This window comes from Mya arenaria, chromosome 8, assembly GCF_026914265.1.
Source record: "Mya arenaria isolate MELC-2E11 chromosome 8, ASM2691426v1".
NCBI lineage: Eukaryota > Metazoa > Mollusca > Bivalvia > Myida > Myidae > Mya > Mya arenaria.
Window position 1 is genome coordinate 33,633,265 of NC_069129.1, and position 24,005 is coordinate 33,657,269.

General features: G+C 37.5%; 1 protein-coding gene across 1 annotated transcript in view; it reads right to left on the reverse strand.

Annotated features, from left to right (window-relative positions):
* Window positions 1-1,127: 1,127 nt before the first annotated feature.
* The window catches only part of LOC128242638 (carboxypeptidase B-like), a 37,856-nt gene continuing 14,978 nt past the window's right edge, over window positions 1,128-24,005 (reverse strand). The window contains exons 5-13 of the mRNA XM_052959875.1: window positions 20,456-20,552; window positions 19,990-20,103; window positions 16,614-16,718; window positions 14,495-14,596; window positions 11,195-11,291; window positions 10,406-10,602; window positions 6,396-6,480; window positions 3,359-3,446; window positions 1,128-1,326 (exon numbers count right to left, since the gene is read on the reverse strand). Of these exons, the coding sequence (XP_052815835.1) occupies window positions 1,218-1,326; window positions 3,359-3,446; window positions 6,396-6,480; window positions 10,406-10,602; window positions 11,195-11,291; window positions 14,495-14,596; window positions 16,614-16,718; window positions 19,990-20,103; window positions 20,456-20,552 (994 nt within the window). The 3' untranslated portion in view covers window positions 1,128-1,217. The remainder of the gene's footprint in view (window positions 1,327-3,358; window positions 3,447-6,395; window positions 6,481-10,405; window positions 10,603-11,194; window positions 11,292-14,494; window positions 14,597-16,613; window positions 16,719-19,989; window positions 20,104-20,455; window positions 20,553-24,005) is intronic.

The window sequence follows — 24,005 nt, forward strand, 5'->3', positions numbered from 1 at the left end:
AAGTTTCGTACCATGAAACATTATTACCCAGAGATATTATGGACGTTTCTTACGTTGAGACATTATTACCCAGATATATTATGAACGTTTCATACCTTGAAATATTATTACGCAGATATATTATGGACGTTTCGTACCTTGAAACATTATTACTCAGATATATTATGGACGTTTCGTACCTTGAAACATTATTACCCAGATATATTATGGACGTTTCGTACCTTGAAATATTATTACGCAGAGATATTATGCACGTTTCGTACCATGCAACATCATTACTCAGAGATATTATGGACTTTTCGTACCATGAAACATCATAACTCAGAGATATCATAGACGTTTCGTACCATGACACATTAATAACCAGATATATTATAGACGATTCGTACCATGGAACATTATTACCCAGAGATATTATAGACGTTTCGTACCATGAAACATTATTACCCAGAGATATTATGGAAGTTTCGTACCATGAAGCATTATTACTCAGAGATATTAATTATGGACGTTTCGTACCATGAAACATTATTACCCAGAGATATTATGGAAGTTTCGTACCATGAAGCATTATTACTCAGAGATATTAATTATGGACGTTTCGTACCATGAAACATTATTACTCATCAGCTCTAAATAGTATTGCCATACCATAGACGACATATTACAATATGCCTGTCTAGGCAACATCTTGCCAACAGTCCTAAGCAGGACCTACAGTACTTTGCTAACGTTTGCAATTATTTACAAATGTGTCAAAACATATGTTTCGTTGACCGCCCCAAAACGGTAGACACAATATATTATTATCCATTTTTGTTTTGTCTGTTCTGTTATGAGATTGTTTATTTTGGCCTGTCGCAATCAACTACTAGAAATATTGGTTTGGTTTTGTCTTGAATTGTTCAAAAGAGTGTGGTTTTGTGTTTTTTGTTTTCACAACGAAACTATATTGTTTTTTAGTTAAGATATTTTGTGAACCTTGATATTTTTTCACGATTTTATGTTCTCATTAATGTATTCAGATATGTGGAATTCTACCAAGCACTGTCTGGAACTCTCTCTCTCTCTCTCTCTCTCTCTCTCTCTCTCTCTCTCTCTCTCTCTCCGAATGCATTAAACATCTCTTGTTTTTTTTCATTTATTGCAATTCATTTTAAAATTCAATTAATGGCCGTGTTGTTTCTTTTCGTTCTTTGTGGATTCATGAAGTGCCACTAGCCAACCACATCGTTCAAGTGTAAGTGGTTTGCAAACGCAATGAGTCCTATAAGCAATTCATTGCCGACATCTACGATCTCGGTGGCTGGTAATAGGAACCCGTACCTGGAACAAAAAAGGAAATAGTGACCAGCAGTCAGCTGTATAAAACCGGTTAATCATTTTGTTTGATTAAAGTTAGTTGAAATTTTTATTGATTGCTCAGTATTAATCCTAAAATGGTGGTTGACCAATTAAATTGCTTGCATGTGCAAAGTAACCAAAATTTAACCTGCGGAGCACTTTTTCAGTTGTATACACTGAATTGGCCCCAGGGATACAAAATATACAACATACTAACACAAAGCGCTTCAGCTGTTTGACTGATTTAAAAGGTGCGAAATTATACTATTATATTAAAAAGGTTTGACCATTCCTGACCGATACTGCAGATGATGATTGAGTTGTTATTTGATATAACTGTGAACCCGTCCAACCGAAAAGTCAGAAACACAGACTGGGAGTTCAATTTTAATATTAAATTAATTAAATTTAATATAAAATTACATTTAATCACCCATCATATTATATACGTTATGTATTTGCATTAGCAATAATAGTTCGTATTGGTGTCGGAAATACCTACAAAATAACGATATCCGTGGATGAGCATAGGTCTCTGAATTAATGAGTTCGAAAATACACATGGTAATGTTATAATTATGGCATACTGCTTTGATCTATATTCTTTTTGAATTCAAAGCTAATAAGGTTTGATTTGGTAGACTTATCCTATATTGATTAGTTTATATGTCCTGATAATTTTTAGGGACTACTGTATAAGAGTTTAAAGGTATACGTTCAGATTCAGATAAAATATGCTACATTAAATAACAACAAACTTCTACAGTGGTGATATTTCATTGTGGCACAAGGCAAAGAACTGCTACAGTGGTGAAACATCATTGTGACTCAAGGCAAAGTACTGCTAGAGTGGTGGTACTGCATTGTGGCACAAGGCAAAGTACTGCTAGAGTGGTGATACTGCATTGTGGATGAAGGCAAAGTACGGCTACAGCTGTGATACTTCATTGTGGCATAAGGCAAAGTTCTGCTACAGTGCTGATGCTGCATTGTTGCTGAAGGCAAAGTACTGCTACAGTGGTGATGCTGCATTATGGCAGAAGGCAAAGTACTGCTACAGTGGTGATACTTCATTGTGACTGAAGGCAAAGTACTGCTACAGCGGTGATACTGCATTGTGGCTGAAGGCAAAGTACTGCTCGTTGGTGATACTGCATTGTGGCTCAAGGCAAAGTACTGCTACAGCGGTGATACTGCATTGTAGCACAAGGCAAAGTACTGCTACAGCGGTGATAATTCACTGTGGCACAAGCAAAGAACTGCTACAGTAGTGATACTGCATTGTGGCTCAAGGTAAAGTACTGCTTCAGCGGTGATACTGCATTGTGGCTAAAGGTCCTACATTGGCAGGACGTCATTGGACTCAAGGCAAGGTACTGCTACATTGGCGGAACGTCATTGTGGCTCAAGGCAAAGTACTGCTACATTGGTGATACTTCAGTGTGGCTCAATGCAAAGTACTGCTACAGTGGTGATACTGCATTGTGACTCAAGGCAAAGTACTGTTACAGTGCTGATACTGTATTGTGGCTCAAGGCAAAGTACTGCGACAGTGGTGATACTGCATTGTGGTTCAAGGCAAAGTACTGCTACAGTGGTGATACTGCATTGTGGCTCAAGGCAAAGTACTGCTACATTGGTGACACTTCATTTTGGCTCAAGGCAAAGTACTGCTACATTGGTGACACTTCATTTTGGCTCAAGGCAAAGTACTGCTACAGTGGTGATACTTCAGTGTGGCTCAAGGCAAAGTACTGCTACAGTGGTGATACTGCATTGTGGCTCAAGGCAAAGTACTGCTACATTGGTGACACTTCATTTTGGCTCAAGGCAAAGTACTGCTACAGTAGTGATAATATATTGTAGCTCAAGGGAAAGTTCTGCTGTCAATTCCTGCCAAAGTGAATGCCAGTGAAATTGTTTTCTGACAGTAAAATGAAAGGCAATGTTGATGAATTAACGACATTTCGATGTAAAGCTCTAGGCGCTGTAGAAAGGTCTCTCAATTACTGACCTTCCAGCGTCCGGCAACTCTAAGGTGTACGAGTATTTGATATTGGCGTCACCCTTGGCAAAATCGTCCGAGCCACCAGCCGCAGCGTCTGCAATATCGAAAGGGTGCCTTGTTAAATACTAGTTCAAAATGTAGAATCTAAGATAAAGATATTTGTATTTGTTATCATTCTGGCTTATACCAATCATATGTCTTAAATGATGTGTGTCCGTTAAATATTACCTTTTTCTTACTAATAAAGTATAAACTAATGTGTGAAGTTAATGCGCTTTGTGTCTAACTTTGCCATGAATATGGGCCTAAGAGAGAAATAAAAACATGAAACAAAATCGTATCATGACAACAACACACAATACATACACCACATCACACTATAAACAATGTACCACACCACCCTATATAAAGTACAACACCACCACCTACAAAGTGTATTTGCAGCCGAGCCCACAGTATAGCGGGAACCTCTATATTTGTTGATGGCATGTGCTGCATATTGCCCAACGTTTTCCTGGCAGAAAGAACTTAATAATAAAATTCTTAATACAACTACAACAACAGCGCTTTAACGGAATGACGGTACTGACAGCAAAGTACTTGGTCAGCCGTCTGTACCACAATCTCACAAGTGTTTGTTTCTACTATTTTAAAACACTACGGGAGTAGTTTAATCATTGCCATGCGCAGTCGGATCTTCCTCTATAAATTTTGAAGGAATTATCTTTCATAATATTGTTTACGTTTAACTTTCGTCTGAACACCAACGCACCAAAGACCCATGTTGACATTTTAACTCAAATATTCCACTCTTGATATGAATAATGATAAAGGTGAACTCGTGAATTCATGAATTCGTGAATGTATTAACCTTAATCATATGAACCTGATTTGTGGAATTAAAACTTCGGAAAGACAACTAATGAAATCGTAAATTTGTGAAATTAAAATGTCTCCACTGTCGTTCTGAAAGATGAATTTCAGTTAGGCATATGTCGATGTTTACCTTTATTTTGTTCGGCCTAGAATTATGAAATTCATTGATCCTGTTGCAAAACACGACTTTTCAGCTCAACTCAATTTGTGTTTATATCAGAAACATGTTATGCCTTTTTCCTTAATTAAATACGTTATTCACAGCATTTAATAGCATATAAACCTAATAACCTGTTTGTTATTCCGACATCGTTATAGAAATATACATACCAATACTAAATACAAATTAAACGATAAGAAACAATGCTTGTTGTTATCACATTTCCTTGTAGCTTCACTTTCAAAATTATCATGTTAAGGTTTTATGAATGTTTATGTTTTATTTTATATACGGACAAGAGGAACGCAAATGTGTTTAAGTTTACTAAATAATTGTCATTAAATCTGATTCGTTCTAGGGGAAAAACGCTGTGTATGGGATTGGGGGTGAAATAGGCATAGGGAGCTAATGTGCAGAAGGGTAGAAGCCTTAACCATGAAGCGGTGAACACACTTGAAACGTGTTTAGATTCGTTTAGGCTAACTAAAATATTGTGACCACTGAATGTTTAAATACTGTGCAAACTGCGTGTATAAATGTTGTGTCCACGGAATGTATAAAATATGTGCCTACTGAGTGTAAAGTGTGCCCACTGAAGTCATGAATAGTGTATCCACTGAGTGTATAAATATTAGATAGTGTGCCCACCGAAGTCATGAATATTGTGCCTACTTAATGTAAAGTATTGTGCCCACTGAATGTATACATAGTGTAGTCACTGAATGTATAAATGTCGTGTCCACTGAATGTATAAATGCCGTGTCCACTGGATGTATAAATGTCGTGTCCACTGAATGTATAAATGTCGTGTTAACTTGATGTATAAATGTCGTGTCCACTGAATGAATAAATGCCGTGTCCACTGGATGTATAAATGTCGTGTCCACTGAATGAATAAATGCCGTGTCCACTGGATGTATAAATGTCGTGTCCACTGAATGTATAAATGCCGTGTTAACTTGATGTATAAATGTCGTGTTAACTTGATGTATAAATGCCGTGTCCACTGAATGTATAAATGCCGTGTCCACTGAATGTATAAATGCCGTGTCCACTGAATGTATAAATGCCGTGTCCACTGAATGTATAATTTTCGTTTGCACTGAATGTATAAATGCCGTGTCCACTGAATGTATAAATGCCGTGTCCACTGAATGTATAAATGCCGTGTCCACTGAATGTATAATTTTCGTGTCCACTGAATGTATAAATGCCGTGTCCACTGAATGTATAAATGCCGTGTCCACTGAATGTATAAATGCCGTGTCCACTGAATGTATAATTGTCGTGTCCACTGAATGTATAGATGCCGTGTCCACTGAATGTATAAATGCCGTGTCCACTGAATGTATAAATGCCGTGTCCACTGAATGTATAAATGCCGTGTCCACTGAATGTATAAATGCCGTGTCCACTGAATGTATAAATGCCGTGTCCACTGAATGTATAATTGTCGTGTCCACTGAATGTATAAATGCCGTGTCCACTGAATTTATAATTGTCGTGTCCACTGAATGTATAAATGCCGTGTCCACTGAATTTATAATTTTCGTGTCCACTGAATGTATAAATGCCGTGTCCACTGAATATATAAATGTCGTGTCCACTGAATGTACAAATGCCGTGTCCACTGAATGTATAAATGTTGTGTCCACTAAATGTATAAATGCCGTGTCCACCTGAATGTATAAATGTTGTGTTCACTGGATGTATAAATAGTGTGCCCACTGACTGTATAACTGGTATGTTCACTGAGTGTATAAACGGTGTGCCCACTTAATGAATATATTATGTGTCCATTGAGTGTAAAAACAGCTTGTCCACTGAATGTATAAATATTGTGTATAAATTTTGTGTCCACTGAATGTATAAATAATGTGCCGACTGTACTGTATATGCATTATGCTATATAAATCAATACATTAACTTCATTTTGTGCTTAAATGACCGTTACAAATAAAAAATCTAAACAAAGTCCAAATGCAAAAGGGTTAAAACATTATATACAGAGTGCATTTGTCGAAGATCCAACGATCCATTTTCTGCGAGTCTCCCTATTCATAGCATTCGTGCCAGCGTTTGCCGCTGTTTCCTGAAAAGTTTGCACCCGTGCTGGCTGATATCTTTCTATGACTTCATACACTTTCAGTCTTTATGTTTATTTTACCAAAAAAGTATCGCGAATATGAACTAGAGTAAGACAGCTCGATAAAAATCGCGGAAATTAATTGGTTAACACGAAAAAATTCGCGAATGCTTTCAGGTTATCTTGCGACAGTAATATGCCACCATACATTCTAGATTTACTATCAATTGCAAAATATTTCACTACTAGTTATTAAAGTGACACTCTTATTCGAAGTCAATACATACACATGTATAACAAACATAAACTTTGAGTGTTAAACCTTTAACTTATTACTAAATTATGCATTTATTGAACATACTAATTACTGATAACTATATTGTTACCGTGTATTTTATAGCTGAAAACGAAAACGTATTAAATGATTGGTGAGTGCATTTTCTGCACCTTTCTTTCAAATTAAACTCGATATCCTTCATAAGAACCATGGTTTTCGACATTTTTTTTTGGTAAATTAAAACAATTGTTTAAATAGTGGTTAATCTTATTTGGAAGTAGGAGTGCATCTTTAACAATCATTTATCTTTTGTTTACATTTCATGATTCTGCTGCTCGCTAAATATTACCTGTTTGCTCGTAGGCTGTTTGTATGTTATAGGCATAAGGCCTGAATGCATTAAATGGTGTTGATGTTGTTGCTGTTGTTGTCGAAATGATACGGGGTTAGTTTCTGATCCGGTATGGGATATACAGGGCAAAGGAAACCATGTCGGTTTCGCGCTCACCCTAGATACTAGTCCCGTAACTTAGGACCGGGCAGTCAGCGCCCAAAGGTTTATATGGACCGAAAAATTTCCTTATAATGCCATATAGCCCGTGTGTTATTTGACATACTTTAAACCAAACATTTTTATATTACCATTCGATATTTTTAATGCGCATTTGATGTGTTTTATTGAACAATAGGACTAGTTTTGATGCAAAGCATCAAAGGCGCCGCGAATATGTTGAAACATGACTCAGAGGAAGCAGCCGAAGTTCACAAGCATACCAAGTTTGAGGAACCAAGACACACGCATTCTTCCGTTATTGAACGAAATCAAATTTTCAGCTCTTAGTCACCAAGACTTGACCTATGATCAACTGAGGGACCTCTTCCAAGTTGGAGGTCTCTATGCCAAAGCGTGTTTTTTCAACTATTGATAGGAACCTGTGTATTTCCAGCTTACGATCACAAAGACCTTGACCTATGGCTCACTGACCTTAAAAACAAAAGGCTTCATCTGCTGGTCATGACCAACCTGCCTACAGTCAGTTTATAAAGTCCTTGAATTATAGCGTTTTCAGATAGTGATCGGAAACCGATGTTCAGCTTAAGGTCACCACCAACTTGTCTTTTAATCCACTTACCTCAAAACTACAATGGTTTCATATGCTGGTCATGACCAGTTATACTACTTAGTCTCTATGTCTTTGAGCTATATTGAATATTAACCGATTTTCAACTGAAGGTCACCATGACCTGGTCAGGATCTCTTGACCCACTGACTTCAAAATCAATAGTATTAATAGCATTGTCATGACCAACCTTCCTACAAAGTTTAAGGACACTGGGCCTAAGAACTTTTCAGATATTGATCGGAAACCGTTGGACGGACGGATGGACGGACAGCCGATTTGATAACTATTTGTCAATCTTTTGGGCATAAAAATTCCACGTGCTGTTATACTAACAATTACAATGACAGATCCCAGCGCTAAGTATAATGAGCGGAAAGATAACGGGTACCTGCTAGATAGTTAAAAAAAATGGCGATGCTTTGTTGAAAGATCGATCTGAATTTGAGTTTCATGGAACACTTAAGTGAATTTATGAAAAAGGTATTGGCTAAAAATAATTTATGTTCAACTTTTGTGGCTCCATTAAACAATGCAGTGTTAAATATTGTGGATTTACAGTTGAAAAATATATTTCACATTGGGATGAATCAGTCGACTTGTGACGTTTAGGGAACAAAATGAATATCCAAATGTTAAAGAAGTGCACTATACGCGCATTATTGTGGCTACGGCGCCACCTGAAAGGTAAAAACACGGCCCATTGCCCTCGCTGTCCCCGGTATACCCCCGGACCGGGGCGATGTGTGGGTGGGGCCAATGGTTACGATTGACTGTAGTCCAAATAATTGCACGTTGACAGATGTTTTACGACTTTTGATATGGCAAATCCCGTATAGCACATTTTTTTTATTTTAGACTACAATTGACTGGTGCATAATAATCCCGGATTATGCTGCAAATGAAAACAAAATTTAAGGTGATAAACTTAGGCTTACCAATGTTTTGGTCTATCCAGACAAGTGTTAATATTGCTATTTGTGAAAAGATATGTTTTCAACACTGTTGCTTTGTCAGAATTTGGTAAAAAATGAGCTTGATACATCAATTTGGACCAACCTCATGTTCCAGTTAAGTTGACCTGTCATCTTCAGCATCGTCGTAACGAGGTAAAATTTTGGTCACTTCTATTATGACTTGAATAAAATAGTACTACGTTGATCATTCCGATTTCCATCCAAAACGAGTCAATAACAACGCAATATAAAAGGTACCAGTCTCAGATACACATGCTTTATTGCATTGATTAATGATCCGTTAGAGCATGATACGATGAGCAATGACTTCAAGCATGCTCAAAACATATTTATTGTCAAAAATAAGATTTAATTTCCAAAATTCGAGCCACATTGTTTATACCGGAAGCCGCCATTTTGATTGAATTTATTGAAACCCATGCTAAATCGATGTATATACATGTACAGTATAAAAACACCACGCATCGGACACTTCCCGTTACATAATTGATTATTTTTCAGCCTTTTAAAAAAAAATATTACCTGAAAAAATCTGATTGGAAATCAAAATGTAGGTGCGGGCGCACAAAAAATTATATATTTATTTTACATTTAAAAAAAAAACAATGAGCGGTAAATCCGCGGAACGAAACATCAATTTGGTGTGGCCTTAAGAGTGCTTAAGGACACCCGTAAAGGTGTGGGCAGAATCTATACGAGAAATGTTCCCCCAAAACAGGGTTACGTTTGGAAAATTACGATATTACAACGACAGTTAGCCAACATTAGATGAGTTATCCTGGTTTCTCAAAATGGACACAGTACTGGTTTTTTTCCAAATGAGGAAGGACTCAAGAGTGATTCATATAAGCTCTCAGCTGTCTCGACATTCCATAAAAATAGAATTAGTTTTGGTATGATTTGGCATTTTTAATTGGCCAGAATTGTAAACATAAACATAAAACATATCCAAAAATGGTAAATTATTGCATTGATTTTGATTCTTTTTTATTTTAATGCTCTTATTTTAGCGTCAATGTTATTGTATTTTTATAGGAGCGTGCTATGAAGCGACGGACATATTTATAGTTATACGGATGGCGAGTATATGCCAAGTTGTGGGGTGAAAATGCGAAAAATAATGCGGCCGATTTTCACCCCCCCCCCCACACACACACATACATGACGCATTTTTTTGCATTAGCGCATTTTGACTCACGGCTAGGGGTCCCATCATTTTTATTTCACGAACTTTTCATGGTGCGTGCGAAGAAATAAATTTTAATTGAAAAAGATCGGCAAGATATCAATTTTGTTTGGCTTAGTTTAAAATTACCTATGAAGCGTCTTACAGAAAACTTCAAAAGCTTTCAAGATTACAACGAGCGTCTTTGTGTTATGTTTTCACCTTCGTTGTCATATTGTGCAGTCTTTACGACAGCTACCAGCATATACATCACGTTCACGTCGGGTTCCTAGTACCGGTGTCCATTTAGAGGGACCATGAGATAGTGTCCGTGCTGAAGTCAACGTCTACATGTTTCAGTAAACTAAGTATACGGTATTGTCGTACGTACCAACTCATATCGGTCGGTCGGATATTCGCTGGTATATCCCCACGGGAAGAGCCAGAATTGTCCGTACGAGTGGACGGTCAGGTAGGCAAAGAAGTCATTGGCCTTGAGGTAGGTGACCAGTGCTTGGGTCTCAGGCTCGGACGCTGCATTATTTCCGCTGTACGTGTCCGTGCATGGGTTGGTACTACCACCAATCGCTGAAATGGCCACGTGAGATGGTGAAAAAGTGGTATATTTGGTCTAGTATGTGTCACACAAGAAACAGTGGGAGGGGTACGTCTAGTATGTGTCACACAAGAAACAGTGGGAGGACTACGTCTTATCAAGTGAATGTCCACATAAGCTTGATATGGTGAAAAGTTGCGTGTTGTCTTGTGAAAAGCTATACAAGTCTATTACATGGCCAAACGAGATGGTGAGAACAGTACATTTCGGTGAAAAATGTATGTTTGGTACACACGGAATGGAGGGAAAAGCATGTTCGGTCAAGATTTTGGCGATAGCCACAGCGATGCGTTAGTTGAGAAAAGCTTGCCGTCTCGTGTCCATTGCTTTGTGTGATTAAATTGCAAGAGTGACCCAATTTATTACACTCCGTGTCGATTTACTTGTACACGTTACTTTTTAACCAAAACCTTTTATGGTTTCGAATCTCCATTTCGTTTATCATAGTATCAGACAGTTTAGTGATTTGAGTGATTTTTAAGTATTGTTTCATTTGGCATTCAGTAATTGTACGATGTCCCGCGAGCATTACTGCTCCTATAAAATCAGCAATAACCAGCTCACCGGGATTCCATTGGTGGGGAAAATTCCTGTTCAAGTCCACACCAGGGCACGAGGCAGACATGCGCGGGTTTCTGTTCTTTCGCCACATTCTAGTGTTCTAAAATAAAATAAAAAACTATTTGATTAAAACACTAGCTTAATGTTTCGTTTTATACAAACATTCGTACTAATGATAAATGAATCATTTTGTAAATGAAAGAGGCTTTCTCATTTCTAAAAGACAGCAAGTTGTGTCGGAATATGTTCCAAGAGTGGCTGCATGTAATGCAAATAGTTACTAGAAGTAAAACTATGGCCCAGAATAATTTCGGTATCAAATATACATACAAATCTTCTCTACCGACCTGATTTCGTAATTCAACAGAAACAAAACAAACAGAATGTGCATGTGCACCATGGGTTTATCAATACTATATTTTGTCGATACTGTACGTTAGTCAATGTTATCTCTTGACAATACATGGGGTATGTTACACGTGTGGCATATTCGTACGAAATCCTTACACGTGTGTGACAATTTTTTACGAAAATGGCACGATTAGGTGTTGTGACATATTCACGGTACCTCTTTTTTTCACCGCCTGTTAGTACCACCGAAATTTTCATATTTCGTTTAACGCTCGTTTGTTAATTTTACCTGCCAGCAGCCATATGTTTGAAAGAATATCAGTTCGGAAGTGTATCATTAATTAGAAAGGTAGACCTCTATCTGATTTAGAGTTTCACATTCTCAAAACAAAGTTGCCCCTCAATTTTTAAAATACAAATAGGTGTATCTCTATATTTAGAGGCGCGTCTATATCTTTTAGGTGTATATTGAACATGTTTTGATTTGGTGCACCCCCTCCCCCTGGATCCGCTAGTGGACAGGGTTAGAGGTGTATATTGAACATGTTTTGATTTGGTGCACCCCCTCCCCCTGGATCCGCTAGTGGACAGGGTTAGAGGTGTATATTGAACATGTTTTGATTTGGTGCACCCCCTCCCCCTGGATCCGCTAGTGGACAGGGTTAGAGGTGTATATTGAACATGTTTTGATTTGGTGCACCCCCTCCCCCTGGATCCGCTAGAGGACAGGGTTAGAGGTGAACTTCACTTTAAAAATGCTCTCTAACAATATCATGTAATAGATGAAATGCATGTTTTGTAAATCAATTAACAAGAGTAATTATTAGGTACACCTTTGTGGTCCCTTTTGAAAAGCGAGTAATTCCTGATCCAGTAAGTGTGCGCTATTTATTAAGAAAGCTGGGCAGAAACAGTGGTATTATCCAAGATTTCAAGCGGACTATCAAAGAACCAAATTGGGCAAACGCCTGGTTAACCGGTAATATTTTTTTTAAATGACGTCACAATGACGTGGGAAAAGATCGAGGGGTGAAAGCGAAAAGGTTCTATCTGCTTCTTTATTTAATGTCACTTAGAACCTTTTCGCATTCACCCCTCGAGATGAACCACTTGAAATCACTTTTAAACGTAAAATTGAAACACCTTTGGCAACAATACATTAAAAATATAATAAATTAACACTTTCTAAAATGTTGATTAATATTTTACGCTGACACAATACAAACAACAACAATATCAATAGTTTTCATGTATATTGTTATGTTATAAATTGCGATCCGAATATATCCGCATATGTTGCTTTCATCGATTGATAAACGCAATTGCCGAAAGGCAGTTGATTTAAGGAATGGAAGTTGAGGTGTAAATATTATTTGTTAAAGGCAGTTATAATATATTAACAAAACAGAAATAGTAAGATATGAAGAGTGTTCGGTATTTACGCTGTATATCGCTATATACTGCAACCTCTTTAAAGAACATACTGGAGTATGTACATAACATGGCAACTGAATAAGTGAATAAAGGGTCTCTATATTTCGTGGGATCTTGAATTCGTGGATGTCTTGGCAATTCTCCACGTTAATTACTGTGAACTCTTGACAATGATACACGTCATTCAATACAATATCTTGACAAAACTACACGTGGAATACGACTTTCTCTTGGCAAATCTACACGTTAATTACTGTGATCTCTTGACGCGTGGAATAATACTAAACGTTTATTCATGTCGTCGCTTGACAATAATACGTTAATCAACACTTTTTCCTGACAAAAGTACACGATAGTCATTATTATCCCTTGACAATTCAGAAGTTGACTTTAACATACGTTAGTAAATATATTGACAACACAATACTCTAATCAATACTATTTCTTGACAATACTGAACTAGACAATAATACACGTTAATCAATACAATATTTTGATAGTACCGGAGGTTAATCAATATTATATTTTGATAATACCGGATGTTAATCAATATTATATTTCGATAGTACCGGAGGTTAATCAATATTATATTTCGATAGTACCGGAGGTTAATCAATATTATATTTCGAAAGTACCGGAGGTTAATCAATATTATATTTCGATAGTACCGGAGGTTAATCAATACTATATTTTGATAGTACCGGAGGTTAATCAATACTTAATTTTGATAGTACCGGAAGTTAATCAATATTATATTCTGATAGTACCGGAGGTTAATCAATACTTAATTTTGATAGTACCGGAGGTTAATCAATACTATACTTTGATAGTACCGGAGGTTAACCAATACTATCACTTGACAATATCTAAGGTATTATTACTATCTCTTAATGACCGTAAATTCAATACTTTTTAACCAAAATAACACCTTTCTAAAAGAAATAGTTTTTCATATCTAATGGTAATAGTTCAATGATTTCATTATATATTATTTTGGTGGACTCTTGAAGACTCCAATCAAATTAGACCGCTTCATATTAGATTTCAGGACTTGAAACGTGTTAAACTCGAACCATTTATAAATGGATAGTTCCGCAATCAACCAACAGTTGGTTCATTACACATCATACCTTGGTGTTTTTACGATCATTCTGTGTTTTTTATCGCATAGTGTTTATTTTCTTCAGCATCCGTAGGTTCCACCGTGTTATGCCTATTAGCGAGGTTACTCGGCCATTGTTTACAAAGGTAGCAGTGTCTTTTCATTTACTGATCCAAAATTTGTTCAGTCAAAACTCACTTTGTTGAAGTTGTTCGGACCTCCTTTGAGATAACGAACCTTCGATATAGCAAAAATACAAAATATGTCTAACTGAATCCCACGATGCAATCGACATTACCGTAGCATCCAGAAAAGCAAGTTTCGACTGTATATACGCATTTTACACAAGTAGAATGGCAATATCAGGACTTACCATGTGAGAGTATCCTGGCAAGCAGAATGCTGACAGGACTTACCGTGTGAGAGAATTCGTAGCCATCTGGGTTGAGTACAGGTATCAGGTAGATCTCATATCTGGCAAGCAGTACGATGATGTCGGCAGGGGCGGTGTATACAAGCTAAAATCAGCAAACAGTGCTGATTAAACAAACACCTTAAAATCAACACATTAAACACAGTTCCTACGAAACCGTTTTTTTTATTTGAAATTTAAAAAAATGCGAAAGAAACAAAGTTGTAGCGTGTTGTTAAGCACTCTTCAGTGTTTTTTTCGTACAATTTAGAACGAGGAACATTCAATTTGTTCACAATTATCGTGTAAGGGACTTTGATCAAACCGTTTTTCTTAATGTTGTTTCACACTAAGGCTTTCGGTGTTTTATTGTTCGATTAATGGAATAGAATTGGTTAAAATGTGTTAAACCAAATCTTGCTGCATGTGGCAAAACCATTCTGGAGTTTAATGTTGGTTTTAAAGGGACTCGCTCATGATATTGGACCAAAATATTTATCCAAAAAATAATTTTCCCGGAAATGTATCTGAAAACACCTATTCTTATTTAACTCTTTTAAACCAAAATGGCAGAAAAATATATATAGTCTAAAACTTTGTTCTGTTTCATCCTCATCTTTGTTAATATCATCACTCAAGGTGGTCATTCTCCTCATGTGTTGAAATAATGAATGCACACAGAAGTCAAAATAGCTTCTCTTTTTAACAGTTTCATTTTATTGGCAACATCGGCAAATACAGTTAAAACATTCAGTTTCTAAATTCAGTTAAAATACATTATTTAAACAGACACAGGGGCATTAAGATGCTCCCAGTCTAACAAACACTGCCTGGAACCCGTTGACAGTTGGGTGCTTGATTAAATTTGATGGTAGACGGTCCAAAAAAACAAAGAAACTTGCATTTACAAAAAAATGAGCGTTTCTTTCAAATTGTTACCTGAAAGTGTGTTTTGAAAGGTATGTTCCAATTGATTATTTTTAAATTATAACATTTTTATTGAAAAACAAAACACAGTCATTTTTCAAATGTAGTCATATGATACTTTAAATTGATCTAAATAAGCTTTTAGATTAGATATATTAATTTCTAAATATATATTTACGATAATTTCGGTAACGAGATCTTAAATTATATATATCCTCCTAATTCATTTAAAGTTGTGATCATAAAAGTGAAATTTAGAATAAATGTTTATATAGTTTCATAGTTTCATTGTTTATTTTTAAATACAGAAGGCCATAGGCCAATGAGCATACAAGACCTATGCATATATATATATATACCATGACGATTGATAGATCAGCGGTCAAATACCATTTAATAGATACAAAATTTTACAATAAATAATAATAATCAGTGAGGAAACAGTGGTTGCTTTATAGATATAAACCTATAAGTTATGTTAAAAATAAACAAACTTTTTTTTTTTATTCAAAAGCTTTATGTACATACGTCGATAGTTTTCTAAATGTAGCTTTACTATCACTGGCAATAAGTTCAACATATTTCAGTACATTTGGTCTTTCCAATAATATTTACTGATGTATTGTTTTCTTAAAACATTATATAATGTAGATTCTTACAAGAAATGAAACTCAACTTCGAGAATATTACAAAATGACAATTTCTTTCATTAACGGTATAGATTCAAGTTTATACCATCTACCGGCCTCGATTTCTAGTCTATGGAAGGAAAGTCTTAACGGTCGTAAGAGCTCTCCAAAGTTTTACAATATTTACTTCACACGCATAAGATTGTAACTTAAAATCTGCAAAAAAACATATTTGATTTTGCTCTGGATGTGTTAATTATATGTTTGATATAATCACAATGCAAAATTTTAAACAAGTACTTTATAACACTTACAACTCTTTTAGTAACTTATGGTGTTTTTCCCAGTTCTCCATAACCAAGCAAGTACTGTGCTTGGGTTCTCACACCTAGACTCCCTTTACAAAATTTAAATCAACTATTTCTATCTTTACACTATCATTTCACCCCCTGACTACACAGCCATGATTTAACAAAGGTATATAAGTTAAACGAATAACAACTAAAAGTGGTTAATTGAAATACCAGGAAATTTAAACTTCTATTGGTCTTAGTGTTGCTGTATTACCTTATCGATGAGGTAGTTAATAGCTGCGGGAGAAATCCACTCTCGAGCATGGATGGCACCATCAATGAAGATCTTTTTGCGAACGCCAGGGACGGTCGAGAAGATCTAATCCAAATACGGAAGTAAAATATATGTGTTGTTTTAATTAGATTTATTGCAAATATTGGTTCAGTCATATGATGCTGTATCGTTAGTATTTCCATTGCAGTATGCTATTTTTATGAAACGCATCAGAAAAATGTACAACATGGCAGTTAAGTATTATGAACTGCAAATTACAACACAATTGAGTTCAACAATAAGCATGTCGACCCAAGCATCATTTAGTTTTCAAAAACAAAATGGGCCGGAAAACTAATTATCTTTTTTGTTTCCTAATACTAGTATTTCAGGCTTAAAACTATACAAAAAGACATTACATTCCTGGAAACCAAGGAAGGCTACCGTGTTAAACCTAAATACCACATTAGGAAACACGGATATATTCTTGAGCTACCCGCTGACCATGATCAGGACATTATCAAACACATTGACTCTAATGAGACCCTTTCCAGTAAGACGAATTTAAAATTATATAAAAACATAACTCATATACGGCACGTCGCCCATATTTAGAAACACCAACATCTACAACGGTATACGTCATAGGTACATGACCGATATTGGGAAATACCACAACCACCACGGTAGACCACAGAAGCACATGACCTATATTGGGAAACACCACTCACACAACGGTAGACCACAGAGGCATGTCCCCAATATTAAGAAACACCACTCACCCAACGGTAGACCACAGATGCACTTGCCTATATTGGGAAACACCACTCACCCAACGGTAGACCACAGAGGTACTTGACCTATATTGGGAAACACCACTCACACAACGGTAGACCACAGAGGCACATGCCCAATATTGAGAAACACCACACACCAAATGGTAGACCACAGAGGTATATCACCCATATTGGGAAACACCATTCACCAAACGGTAGACTACAGAGGTATATAACCCATATTGGGAAACACCACTCACACAACGATAGACCACAGAGGTACATGACCTATATTGGGAAACACCACACACCAAACGGTAAACCACAGAGGTACATGACCCATATTGGGAAACACCACACACCAAACGGTAGACCACAGAGGTACATGACCCATATTGGGAAACACCACTCACACAACGGTAGACCACAGAGGTACATGACCAATATTGAGATACATCACTCCCACAACGGTAGACCACAGAGGTACATGACCTATATTGAGAAACACAACTCACCCAAATGTAGACCACAGAGGTGCATGACCTATTTTGGGAAACACCACTACCACAAAGGTAGAGAACAGAGGCACTTAACCCATATTAATAAACAAAACCCCACTACAGTAGACAACAGAGGCGATTAGCCACTACGGTAGACAACAGAGGCGATTATCCACAACAGTAGACAACAGAGGCGATTAGCAAATATTGAGAAACGCAATCCCCTCAACGGTAGACCACGGAAGCACTAGACCCATATTGAGAAACACAAACCCTACAACGGTAGACCACAGAGGCACTTAACCCATATTGAGAAGCACCACCTCCACCACTATAGACCACAGAGGCACATGGTACATATTGGGAAACGACACCTCCACAATGATAGACCAGAGAGGCACTTGACCCATATTCGGAAAGCATCACCCACAACGGGAAACACCGCTTACACGACAGTAGACCACGGAAGAACACGACCAGTAATGGGAAACATCGCTCACACGACGGAAGACGACAAAATCACGTGACCAATGTTGGGAAACACAACTCACACAACCGTAGACCACAGCATCACAAGGCTCATAATGGGAAATACCGCTCATACGACGGTAGACAGCAGAAACACATGACCAATAATCGGAAACACCGCTCTCACAACGTTACCGCAGAGAAGCACATGGGAACATGATCATAATTGGGCAACAACCTCACACGGCGATAGACCACAGAGGCACATAGACAATATTGCGTAACACCGCTCACACAACGGTAGAGCACAGAGGCACTTGACTTATAGTAGAAAACACCACTCACATGGCAGGAGACCACGGAGGCACTTAACCCATATTGGGAAACACCACACACACGGCATGAGCCCCCGGAGGCACTTGACCCATATTGGGAAACAACCTCACACGACGGTAGAGCACAGAGGCACATGACCCATATTGGGAAACACCACTCACACGGCGGTAGACCACAGAGGCACATGAACCATACTGGGAAACACCACTCACACGACGGTAGACCACAGAGGCACTTGGCGCATATTGGGAAACACCACTCACACGATGGTAGGCCACGGAGGCTATTGACCAATATTGGGAAACACCACTCATAAAACGGTACACCACAGAGGCACATGACCAACATTGAGAAACACCATTCACACAACGGTAGACCACAAAGGCACATGACCCATATCGAGAAACACCACACACCAAACGGTAGAACACAGAGGTACATGACCCATATTGAGAAACACCACACACCCAACGGTAGACCACAGAGGTGTATGACCCATATTAAGAAACACCACTCACACAACGGTTAGACCACAGGGGCACGTCACCCATATTAAGAAACACCAATCACCCAACGGTAGACCACAGAGGCACATGACCCATATCGGGAAACACCACTCACCATACGGTAGACCACAGGGGTATATGACCCATATTGGGAAACACCACTCACACAACAGTAGACCACAACGGCACATGACCCAAATTGGGAAACACCACTCACACGGCGGTAGACCACGGTGTCACTTAACCCATATTAAGACCCCCCCCCCACAACGGTAGATGACAAAAGCTCATGACCCCTCATACCACTCACACAATGGTAAAACACAGATGCAAAAGGCCATATTGAGAAACACTACTACCAAAACAGTGAACCAGTAAGGCAGTTTTTGCATACCGGGTGACCGCTCTTACACAAACGTAGACCAATGAGGCAAATAACCTAATTAAACCTTATACGGTTTTCATATATTATCTGTATATTAACATGACCAATTAACAATATTGGTATAAAAACAGATCATAATCACATATAACACTGAAATCACACAAGTAAAGGAACAGCATATACGCATATTGCCACGCATTTTCAATATCAGAAAAACACATATATATATATATATTGCACTGAGGCTCATTTAACAATTTGGAACACCATCACTTACACGTATACCGGTATGTGAACACCATCACTTACACGTATACCAGTATTGGAACACCATCACTTACACGTATACCAGTATTGGAACACCATCACTTACACGTATACCAGTATTGGAACACCATCACTTACACGTATACCAGTAAGATTACGGTTCTCATAGCTCTGGCCAATTGTAAACAGCTCGGCAGAAACGTCCGCTGATTTCTTTGCGTCGTTTTGCACAAATTCCAGGAACTTCATTATCTGTTTGAAAGAATGGAAAAATCAGTTTTAGTGGTTAACATGATATTTTGTCAAATGAGAAAAAAATGTATTTGTTAAGTTATCTGATACGTTTATATAAAGTTCCAGTAAGTTGGTAGTATACACACTATAATGTAGACACTATCTCCCATCAAACATTTATTTTTGTAAATTACACTCTGTAAGCATAAATAATTCTTTGAAAAGGTGGTTTATCCATGATGTTAAACAGCATTTTTCGAAAGACTTGTTTAACAACCTTTTTTAAGAATGATAAAACAGCTTTATAATGTTTGATTTAATTGAAAGAATGCTGAAACATCATGAAGAAATAACTATCCGAGGGGCATACATATTCATAACCATGATACGCGGTATGGTCGTATCCACTATCGCCGGAGAATATGGCCCGCCTGTGGTCCATGGAATGGGCACTTCCTTGAAGCAACCTGAAATAGTTCCCTGCCACATACATGTACAGTTCGTGAACAAAGTTCAACACTTATCATTACGTGTCTTCTTTTATGATGAAATATAAACGTTGTACAAATGTGGAACTCTTTCAACTTCCGATAGAACATATAACAACTCGTTCGATCTGCGCCATCAGGCTTTTCTAGTTTTTAAACTTACAATAACTTAATGTACTTAAAATAAATAGAACCGTAACCTAACATCTGAAAGCTGCACTTTCACAGATTGAACGTTTTGACAACTTTTTTTTATTTTTTGTCTTAGAAAGAGCCATTTTTTGCAAAAATATATGAAAACCAGTTATATAAGACTACTGAGAAAAAAATAGATCGCAGATTTTTATATTTAAGTTCAAAAATCAATGTTTTATGCAATTGTCTTCAACCGTTAGTAACGTTTTAAGCCATAAAACATTAATTTTCGAACGGATATATGAAAATCTGCGAGCTGATCTTTTGTCAGCAATCTTTTATAATTGGTTTGCAGATATTAACGCAAACAATTGTTTTTTTAAGACAAAAAAATATAAAAAAAGCTGTAAAAAACGGTATATCTGTGAAAGTGAATCTTTAAGATGTTATGATCGTTACCATTCCAAACCCAAATCCTAAATTTCAAACACTTATCATCCTTTCCAAACCCTAATCCTCGATTCCAAACCATGATCCACCGTTCATAACCATCATCCACCATTCCATACCCTCATCCATCATTCCAAAACCTCATCCACCATTTTAACCCATCATCCACCATTCCAAACCCTGACCCATCATTTCAAACCCTCATCCACCATTCCAAACCCTCATCCACCATTCCAAACCCTCATCTACCATTCCAAACCCGCATCCACCATTTCAAACCCTTATCTACAATTCCAAACTCTGACCCACCAACTAAGCCCTCGTCTACCACTCAAAACACTCATCTACCATTCCAAACACTCATCCACCTACTCATCCACTTTTCCAAACACTCATCCAGTATTCTAAACACTAATCCAGCATTCCAAACGCTCATCTTCCATTCCAAACACTCATCTACCATTCCAAAAACTCATCCGCCATTCCAAACACTCTACCATTCTCAACCCTTATCCACCATTCTCAACCCTCATCCACCATTCTCAACCATATTTCACCATTCCAAACACTCATCAACCATTCCAAACACTCATCTACCATTCCAAGCCCTTGTCTACCATTCAAAACACTCATCTACCATTCCAAACCCTCATCCACCTTTCTCAATCCTCATCTACCATTCCAAACCCTCATCCACCATTCTCAACCCTCATCTACCATTCCAAACCCTCATCCACCATTTCAAACACTCATCCACCATTCCAAACCCTCATCCACCATTCTCAACCCTCATCTACTATTCCAAACCCTCATCCACCATTCTCAACCCTCATCTACCATTCCAAACCCTCATCCACCATTCCAATCCCTCATCCACCATTCCAAACCCTCATCCACCATTCTCAACCCTCATCCACTATTCTCAACCATATTTCACCATTCCAAACACACATCAACCATTCCAAACACTCATCTACCATTCCAAACCCTCATCCACCATTCTCAACCATATTTCACCATTCCAAACACTCATCAACCATTCTCAACCCTAATCTACCATTCAAAACCCTCATTCACCATTCTCATACAATCATCCACCATTTCAAACTCTCATCAACCATTCCAAATACTCATCTACCATTCCAAGCCCTTGCCCACTATTCCAAACAATCATCTACCATTCCAAACTCTCATCCACCATTATCAACCCTCATGCACCTTTCCAAACCATCATCAACCACTCCAAACACCCATCTGCCTTTCCAACCCCTCATCCACCATTCTAAACCCGGACCAATCATTCCAAATCCTCGTCCACATTTTTAAATCCGCATCTACTATTCCAAACACTCATCCACCATTTCAAACACTCTTTCGCCATTTCGGTCCAACATCCACCAAAACTAGCATCCCTCATTCCAAACAAAAATCCACCATCTAAAACCAACATTCATCATTGCAAACCATCATCTACCATTTAAATATCAGTCTCCTTCTAAACCTTCAACTAACTCTCTACATTTGAATTCACCATATCAAACCCTTATCTTCCATTTCAAAAGCTCGTAAGGAAGGTTATCGGAAACACTTATTCTTAATAAACACAGTTGCTCTTCATAAGGAAGACTAGCGAAAGCACTAACACTTCATAATGAAGACTTGCGTAAACACCCACTCTTCAATTGGAAGACAAGCGGAAACACTTATTCTTAATAAGGCAGACTAGCGGAAACACTTACTTTTCATTAAGAAGATTAGCAGAAACACTATTTCTAAATTAGGAAGACTAGCGGAAACACCTACTCTCCAAATGGGAGACAAGCGGAAAAACTTACTCCTCATTAGGAAGACTAGCGGAAACACTTACTTTTCATTAGGAAAGCAAGCGGAAACACTTACTTTTCATTATGAAGACTAGCGGAAACACTTACTTTTCATTAGGAAGACTAGCGGAAACACTTAGTTTTCATAAGGAAGACTAGCGGAAACACATACTTTTCATAAGGAAGACTAGCGGAAACACTTACTTTTCATTAGGAAGACTAGCGGAAACACTTACTTTTCATTAGGAAGGCTAGCGTAAACAATTAATCTTCATTAGGAAGACTAGCTAAAACATTTACTCTTCATTCAGAATAGTAGCGAAAACACTAACTGTACATTAGGAAGAATAGCGGAAACACTTACTTTTCATTTAGAAGACAAGCGAAAACACTAACTTTTATTATGAAGACTGATGGAAAAAATACTCTTTATTAAGAAGACAAACGAAAATACTCACTCTTAATTAGGAAGACAAACGAAAACACTCACTCTTAATTGGGAAGTCTAGCAGAAACACTAACTCTTTATTAGGAACAGTAGCGAAAACACTAACTTACATAAAGAAGACTAGCGACAACACTTACTCCTCATTAAGAAGACTAGCGAAAACACTTATTCTACATTAGAAACACTAGAGGAAACAGTAACTTTTCATTCAGAAGACTACTGAAAACACAAACATTTTTATGAAGACTGGTGGAAAAAAGGTACTCTTCAGTAAGAAGACAAGCGAAAACACTCACTCTTAATTAGGAAGACTAGTGAAAACACTAACTCTTAATTAGGAAGACTAGTGAATACACCACTCTTAATAGATAAGACAAGCGAACATACTCACCCTTAATAAAGAAGACTAGCGAAAACACTCACTTTTAATTGGAAAGCCTAGCGGAAACATTCACTCTTAATTAGGGTGACTAGCGTAAACACTAACTTTACATTAGGATGACTAGCGGAAACACTAACTTTATATTAGGAAAACTAGCTTCAACACTAACTCTACATAAGGAAGACTAGCGAAAA